The sequence below is a fragment of the Mytilus trossulus genome, chromosome 6 (genome assembly GCF_036588685.1).
Source record: "Mytilus trossulus isolate FHL-02 chromosome 6, PNRI_Mtr1.1.1.hap1, whole genome shotgun sequence".
Taxonomy (NCBI): Eukaryota; Metazoa; Mollusca; class Bivalvia; order Mytilida; family Mytilidae; genus Mytilus; species Mytilus trossulus.
The window spans coordinates 54,436,349-54,445,769 of NC_086378.1; the positions used below are offsets into that span (position 1 = coordinate 54,436,349).

The following is a 9,421-nucleotide window of genomic DNA, read 5'->3' on the forward strand; positions in this document are numbered from 1 at the left end:
TGGGAATGTGTCAAAGAGACTACAACCCGACCATAGAACAGACAACAGCAGAAGGTCACAATAGGTCTTCAATACAGGGAGAAACTCCCGCACACGGAGGCGTCCTTCAGCTTGCCCCTATACAAATATTTATACTAGTTCAGTGATAATGGACGTCATTCTAAACTCCGAACTATACACAAGAAACTAAAATCAAAAATCATACAAGACTAACAAAGGTCAGAGGCTCCTGACTTGGGACAGGCGCAAAAATGCGGCGAGGTTTAAAATGTTTTTAGATCTCAATCCTCTCCCTATACTTCTATCCAATTTTTAAAAGTAAACGCATAATAATACGCACAGGAATATTCAATTCAAGAGAAGTCCTAGTCCTATGTCAGAAGAGGTAACAAAAAAAAATTAAAATAAAATGACAATAATACTTAAATAACAATAGACTACTAGCAGTTACTGACATGCCAGCTCCAGGCCTCAATTAAACTGATTAAAAGAACATGTCTTCATCATATGAATATCAGGTCCAATCCCTCCCGTTAGGATTTAGTATTATACCATCATAAAATTTATGAGAAGATCATAACCCGGGTCATGCCAAAAACTGTTTTTTAAATAAATTTGTTTAATTCTGATGCAAAGACCCTATAAGTAAATCAATATTAAAGGCAAGATATGCAATATGTAATGACCTGACAACAGTATCGTAAATATATCCCTTCTAAATAAGTTTGTTAAGAAATTTTGTTAGCTTCTTAGGTGAATACTGACGTTTTTGTGCTTTGTAAAGAATATTACCATAAAAGATTGGATGTGAAAATACCTGAACTTATAAGATGTCTGCATGTTTAGTTATATTTTTGAATGATGTCCTTGTACCGATGATAAAATTTAGTAAATGTTTTGACTAGTTTATTAAAACCAATTTTACTAAAAACAATAACAACTTATTTGAAATGTAAATATACAGTTTTCAATAGTAATTTCATTTTCCAAAGTTTTGAAATCGTCAAGAGATTGAAATCAAGTACCCAGTAAAACTAGCGTATTCACCATGGATAGCTTCTGATCTTGCAGCCGAGTAATGTTGTATAGACACTTTATCGCCAATCTCAAGCTCTATGGTTCCAGATATCGAACCAAAATCACGATTACTAAAGCTGTGTCCTCTGGTCAGCATACTTTTATTTTTCATTAATATAAGGTGTAATGGGGTTCCAATCGACATTAATGTACAATCAAAGTAGTATAGTCCTTTGACAGGTGCCCGAAAAATACCAGTTTTGGAATCGTATGCATCCCCTGTATTTGTGAATACCTTATCAAATACCACAGTATCCGATCCAGAGACTGTCACTTGTTTTGTTAACTGAGCATAAAATGCTATCGGTTTTTGGTGATTGTTTCTACAGTCAGTGCCTTAAAAAAAGTAAAAAATTCAATACAGCTTATTAATTTAACTAATGTTTAAAAAAAAATCGAATCAAATATCCACCTTAGAAGTTTCTACTTGTCGACAATAGTACTGCTTCTCAGCGTAATGAAGAAAACCATGATTTTGTCAAATATTAATGTATTTATATCTTATGCAGCTATCTTGCGATATCGACCTCGGAGACACAATAGGAGTATAAAAGCTTTCAGTTCAATGTCACACACTTCATAATAATATCATAAGAATCGTTTTTATAATAGTGTGGACGAGACCATTTCTTTAACTTCAGTTTATCAATTGAATGGGACAGATAAGGTAACGTTCCTCTGTAATGCTGAATTATCACATCGTACCTGTTACATACATTTGAGTCTGTGGAGTTGCCAAAGGTTTAAAACGCATTTATTATACTTCATATTAAATTGCCGTATTTTGATTGGATAATACGAGGGTGTTAAATTAATTTATTCTATCACATGGCTGAGCGGGTGACAATTTTTTTTAATGTTACCCTCTCGTCCAGACCAATCAGAAATCAATAATTTAAAGGACAATGAATTGAATTTACACTAAGTATTAAATACAATGCTTAAGTTCTTCGTTTTGGCTCAGATTTTATTATTTCAAAGTTGAAATAAAAAAAATCCACATCTTGCTTGACTTTTTTTTCTCTTTCTAATACCTCACTGGGGTAAAGCTGATGACCGTAACTGCATTCACGGTCATCCCAAGATGTCGGATGAAAAATTAGGTCAGTATCTGTATTGTCTGTTTAAGTGTTTTTAAAGCATTTTCTTTACAAAGCATACATTGGTACGATGTAAATGTATAAAAGAATCACACGGAAATCACATATTGCTACCGAGAAATGTGTATGAAACAGGAAATTGGAATTGTAAAAATCGCTAGGATGACCGTAAATCGTAAGTAAAATATTTTCAAGATGACCGTAACATAAAACAAGGATGACCGTGATTGGTTAATAGATGACCGTAATTTGTAAAGGATGACCGTAATTTATAAAGGATGACCATCGATTCTAACAGATATCCGTATTTGTATTACCTTTTTTGTATCAAATTATTAATTGTGTTGGTATAAAACGTATGTGTAAGACTGCATTATCCTATAGGTAGAAGAAAATAAGACTTGCTTCAAATACATAGTTCACCAACTGTATTAAATCGTATCCGAATGAAAGCCTGAGAATCTTGCTAGCTTTAAACATGAGGGTTGAATTGTTCAACAATTTTTACATTTCTAAATCTATCTGATGTACAATGTATATAGTACTGAAAAAAATCTAAATTATACAAGTGAAAACCAAAAAATAAATTTAGAAGAACTAACTATAGCATTCAAAAGATGTTCCTCCAATTTTAAAGTCAGTGGCGATTATGTCCAAGAAGGGTGTCCAAATGAATTAAAAATGAACTTTATTAGGTCGTTAGTTTTCTCGTTTGAATTTATTTTACATTGTTATGTAGGGGGTCTTTTATACTGACTTTATATGCGGTATGTACTTTGCTCATTGTTGAAGACTGTCCGGTGACCTATAGTTGTTGATTTCTGTGTCATTTTGGTCTCGAGTGGAGAATTGTCTTTTGGAGAGTTGTTTAATTGGCAATTATACCACATCTTTTATTATATTTATGAACTATTACCAAATATTGAAGCAAAACTAAAAGAGATAGGGCGATACGAAGACTTCATTTCCTTATTGAAATCCTTATCTAATGGAATATTTACTGAACATATTGCTTTTCCTTTGTTACGGATTGTTTAATCTCAGTCAAACCAACTGAATGCGGAATAAATTTTGCAGTTCCATCGGATCCGGTGTTGTCAATGGACTGTTTGTATATTTCAAGGCAGATGTTAAGATTTTAATCTGATTCCGCTGGATAATCTTATGCTTAATCAATGTGTTTTTTTCTTTAACTTTTCGTCGCATCGCTGTCAATTTGTATTATATTCTTCCCTACACAGTTTGGAGTTATACAAGGAGATGACACAAGTCCTAACCTGTTTAAGATTTTCATCAATGACCTTCCCAGCTAATCGGAAAAATCTCTAGACCATGTAAATATTAATAGGCATATTATCTCTAAATCCTTAAAAACTAGTACTGTATGCATGTTTTTGAGCATGCTATTAAGCTCATTCCTCTATATGAAGTGAAATTTAGAGCTCATTCAATCCCTTGATAGCAAAATTCAGATATGGAAAACAACTAATTTGCATGGATAAACTGTATTCAAATTTAACTTGTGAAAAGCTACACAGTAAATTTTGTAAATTCATTCTGGTCGGCACAAACAAAAACACAAATTGTGCAGCCTTATTTTAACTTAGTCAGTTTCCACTTTACCTAAGTGAGGTTTATATTGAATTATTGGCTTAGACTAAAAAATAAGAATAATTTCCTTTATTACAAGATGCATACCAGCATTCAAATCTCTATATTCTCAGTATAAATCGTCATGGTATAGCTTTCTCCAACACATTTTAAAAACTCTTCCTGGTTTTGCAAATCTAAACGATGGGAAAAATATTTCAAATAATACCATCAGAAAAATATTGAAAGAGACGTGCATACAAATTTTGGAAGGATCAACTGACCTAGAAATCAGAAGGAGAGCTCCGCACTTATGTGAAATTTAAGGATATTTATGGTTTCGACAAGTATCTATATAAATATCATAACAAAATTTTAGCGTAGGAGATCATTAACGAAATTGAAGGTGTCATCTCACCATTTGCAGATTAAAATAGAACGATACTAGGGAACTCCTCCAAACCTTAGACCGTATGTCAGCAATGTTATTCTGGTAATATTGAAAATGAAGTTCATTTTCTCTTTTCTTGCACAAAATATAACGAAGACAGACACTATCTATATCACATCTGAATCATGTTCCAATTTCATTAACTTAAATTCCTAAGAGAAATTGCTACGGCTGCTGTCTTGTGAGAACTCAACTGTATGAAAAGAGTTGTGTATATTCCTGGTTAAACACTGCAAATAGCAGATTTATATTCCATGTTTCGCAAAATTAGTTCTTGTTGTTATTTAAAAAAAACATTATTTAAGTGACAGGATTCAGTTTCTCTATTTATTTTTGTTCATCTGCTTCTGACACGAGGAGGATTGCTGTTATTGCCTATCGCAATCAACAGTATATCCTACAGCACCGTCCCTTGAATTGGTGTCTCCTATACAGATGAACAAATTTATTGTCATTTGTCTATAATAATATCTGTCACTTTATATAATTTTCAATGTTTGTTGCATGTACTTTCATTATTGGTAATTCAATGTATAAATGCCCGCTTTGGGACCCTGATTGGAAAAATAAAATATTTGATTGGTATTCAAATTTTAACGTTGTTATTAATAAATAATTTAATTTTGGATGTAACGCGTCTTTTGATTGGCTGACGTTATTTTGTTGTGAGCCCATAGACATAATTTAGTCATGTGTCCGTAAGTCATCAACGTTTTTTCATGGTTTACTATGGTTTAAAATGGAATTTAGAATTAAATTTTAAGAAAAGACTGTATTTTTTTTCTGTCTTTTCGAAATAACATAAAAAATGTGATGCACACTGTTAGATAACCCGCTACGCGCGTTATTCAGTGTGCACCAATTTTTTTATGTTATTTTTTCATAGACAGAAAAAATATTACAGTCATTCCTTAAATATTTAATTATTTACGAGAAATATGCAATTTACTATCATTGTCATAAACTCTAAATACGACAAATAGTTGAAAAGAAATTGATAAAACATGTTTATAACCGCTAAACGAACCCCTATTGAGACAAACTCGACAAACAGTTATGAATACAAATATGAATATTTCTTAGAATTGACGGTCATCCTTTAAAAGTTACGGTCATCCTTAACAATTTACGGTCATCTTTAACCAATTACGGTCAGCCTTGTTATGAATCGCTAATCCTGTTACGGTCATCTCGATTACGATTTACGGTCATCCTAGCGAATTTTTCAAATCCAAATTCCCGTTTTATACACGTTCCTTGGTAGAGATTTGTGACTTCTGTGTGAATCTTTTATAAATTAACATCTTTTCAAAGTATGCTTTGTAAAGAAAATGATGTAGAAACACCTTAACAGACAATAAAAATACTGACCTAATTTTTCATCTGACATCTTGGGATGACCGTGAATGCAGTTACGGTCTTCAGCTTTACCCCAGTGATACCTGTAATATTGTTATTAACGGGAGGTCCTAGAAAGTACTTTTAAACTAAAAGTAATCAGTAAAAGACAATCCTGATAGGCCATTCAGTATAAAAAATTAAATAACACATAGCTGAGAGGGTGATAAAGCAGATTGGTACCTCTTGAAAAAGCATTGTCACCCTTGGCTTCGCCGCGGTTAACAATGTTTTCTCGGGGTAACAGTCTGCTCTATCACCCTCTCAGCTATGTGTTATTTATATAATATCAAGTAATAGGAGTACTAAACATTGCGTGTTGATTTATAATTGTTTAATTCATAAATATTCTCTGTTTTTGTTCTCATGCACATGCATGAACTTTGCTCTTTTTTTCTATGGGTGAGCGTAAACGCATTGTCATCGATAGCCGATGAAAAACACGTTAAAGGTAAATTATTCAGTATTATTACCAACATAAGTATTGCGGTGTTACGGGAATATCTCTATATTTGATTTTTTGTTAGGGTTACTTTGTTTTATCATGAAAATATTTACCGGTACATATGAATTGTGATCTAAAAATGTGTATTGCTGTAAAACCTACAAGCCCTGATACTGTTACATAATGTATGCTTGAAACCCCACTACAAAAGTAAGTACATTATTTACATGATGTGCATTGTAGAACCAATATATGGTTCATCTGAATCAGTAAACATTTTGGACTAAATCTATTATAGTTACCTGAATTTATTAGTTTGATTTCTTTAACAAAACTTAAAAGCTTTTCCATGATAGTTTCTGTTCGATCTGAAAATATAAATGTATGTACTAACAATATTTTGATAGTCACCTTCAGACCATAGAAATCTAATTTATACGAATAATTTATGTCTTTGTTTCTTACTAAAATTGATGAACAAGGAAAATATCAATGAAGATTTGTTGTGACAATAATCTAGTTATAGTGACATATTTGCACAGGTGCGCTTTCCATGTATCTGAAAGCAACATTCTAACAGCGCATACAAACGGATTGTAGATCTCGTAATTTTTACAATAGTTGTGAAGCTGAAATCATCCGGCGAGTTAGTGGACCCTTGTAGAACAAGTTGTGTTCCTAATGTCAAAACTACAATCCTGTCCCCTTTTCCCGAATATGATCTTACGAATTAGACTTATAACCTGGTTTGAACTAACATAAGAAACACGACGGGTGGCATATGAGAGCATCCCAGGTTTTTTGTGGGGTTCGTGTTCCTTAGTCTATAGCTTTCTTTGTTGTGTTTTGTGTAATTTTTTATAAATCAGGTTTTTCTTTTCATGTATTATTGTACACTAATAAATGTAATAAATTTAGTTATAATTCAGTAATCAAGTTATATCCTTATCAATAAGATAATATTACATACTATTTTAGTTCTTAACATATATGTAGATAAAGAATCTATAATAAAAAAAATATAACTATCTAATGCATTTTAATACAAGTGTGGTTGATAACTATAACAAACAAACAGCCAAAAAAGAGACAGAGACATAATAATAGATATCCATATTATTATGTAAAGTACACAATAAGTTTGATAAACATATAATAAGTAGCCAAAAAGAAAGTATGAGTTAATCATGTAATATATGAACGCCGTTGATGGTAAACTTGGAATTGATAGTAAATAATAGCAAATACAATGTACACTTTATGCATAGTATATGTATCTTCATAGTATACAGATTAAGCGAGAGAAAAATGTCCTGTCCCCCAAGCACCTGTGAAAGATTATGATAACTAAGTCTTCTATTACTTAAAAGTCAAACCGATGACGAAATCAGTAGCCGGACGCATTTATTATAGTTTTGCTCACAAAATACCCCAAACGAAATAACCATAAGAGAGGATGACAAATGCGACTATGCATGGTACCTATAGGACAAAAAGGCATAATGAGTAATGTATTGTGGAAGAAAGAGAAGCGACACACCAAATGAGGTCCTCTCCTTTAATAGTAGTAGGCATCACTTGTGTTTTAAATTTGTTACATTGTTCAGATTTTATATGATGTTATCTTACCAGTGTATTATCGATGGAATTTTCCCTTTTGTAGTATTTGGAAGAAGTGTTTACTAATGAGAGGTGGTATATTGTTGTTTGTTTATTATGTTCTTTCCATATACAACAGCGTGCCAATTATAAAATAAACAATGATCTATTTCATTACAAAAACTCATTTCGAAAAAAACTATAATCATTCACGAAACCAACGATCAAGGATGGGAAAGGATTTGACATTCATAAACATGTAAAACTCCGCAGCATACATGTACTGTGCGTGCAATCCATTGTGGGGAACCTGTAATTCAGTAGTTGTCTTTTGTTTTTGCAAGTTATTTATTTTTCCGCTTATTGTTGCTCTCCATTATCTAGTAATTATTTTTCTCTCTCGAATCGTGTCACATTTTAGACTCAAAATTTTACCATATGACGGGAGTTAAGTCGTGATTGCTGTCTATGGCCCTACAGCTGACAGCTGTCTACCTTTTCGTTCTTTCGTTCTTTAAAATTGGTCTCTGGAAGACACTTGTCTCATTGGCAATCATACCACATTTTCGTTATATACAATAGCATAAAATACATACCATTTGAACAGTTTCCTTTAGCTTCTGATTTTAAAGCATAATTCATAGCAGCGAAAAGCACAAACAAGATGAATGTCCCAGTGGAAAACATATTAGAACTCAATTTTCACAAAAAGTAATACAAAATACAGTCTCTGAAAAGAAACTTTAAATATGTATTTGCTATTGATTGTTGATGATAGTATCGCGTGATAAAAGACATCAATCACCAGACAATAAAACGTATTAGGTTTTCCCTTCTAATGTCGAATTTCATTCTGTACATGTTCATAGTGTTACAGGCTGTTGTTTCGTACATGTTGGTACTTAAATCTTAAACAGGACAGTCAAACTAATGAACGGACGCACAGACCAAAAAACAACAACACAATGCCCCTACGAAGGACATAAAAACAAAATCAAGGATATGGAGGTTTTAGAGTCTGGGTTGCCGTGTCATTGGTGTATATTCAACACATCCTGTATTTATTTGGTTTATTTTTTTTATTTAGAATATTTGCTTTGTAAAGAGAGATAACTCAGATAATTCAATTTTATTTGTAGACTTTAATGTTTTACATACATGATTATCTGTTTTCTTTGTGTAGTAAGAAAACTACTAGTTTACCTTTTTTCAATTTCAAACCTATTCAAACGTTTCTGTTTTTGAATTGTAAGTTTTACTTTCATAATTTTTAATAACATTATATTTTTTTAGTGATTGTATTTAGTATTTTTTTTTAATAAGCATGTTGACGTCACTTCTAGTTATCTTTTTGTTACATTTGTCAAATTAATGTCAAACCAAATCGCATTTGTCAAATCAACCTAGAACCAACTTCCAGTTTCGAGTGAAGAATGCCATTTGTTCTATCTCCGATCGGCTTAAACAAAGACTCTACAATTGGTATGTGTGCTGCTCATCTAACAATAGGCATTACGGAGAAACCTTAAAGACCACTCGTCTTAGAAGGTCACATGCCCCTCTGCTCACTGCTTACTAAATGAGCTAGCACGTTAAGACTTTTACTCAGCATGAAAGTCTCGAAGAAAATAGTTCCAATGTTCACACCATTCAAAAAACTGTATCGTTATGAGCCATGAATATGCATTTAAAATTTAATATTCGCCGCTGATCGTTATAAAGCTATAATCCAATTTTGCTTATTTACAAAGCATGACTTAC

General features: G+C 32.3%; 1 protein-coding gene across 1 annotated transcript; it reads right to left on the reverse strand.

The window, feature by feature from the left end:
- Nucleotides 1-966: 966 nt before the first annotated feature.
- On the reverse strand, nt 967-8,360 carry LOC134723550 (complement C1q-like protein 4). The gene is made up of 3 exons (XM_063587131.1): nt 8,257-8,360; nt 6,364-6,429; nt 967-1,413 (listed from the first exon to the last, which is right to left on the reverse strand). The coding sequence occupies exons 1-3, from the start codon at nt 8,345-8,347 to the stop codon at nt 1,004-1,006; spliced, it is 567 nt and encodes a 188-aa protein (XP_063443201.1). The 5' UTR covers nt 8,348-8,360; the 3' UTR covers nt 967-1,003.
- Between the last annotated feature and the right edge of the window lie 1,061 nt (nt 8,361-9,421).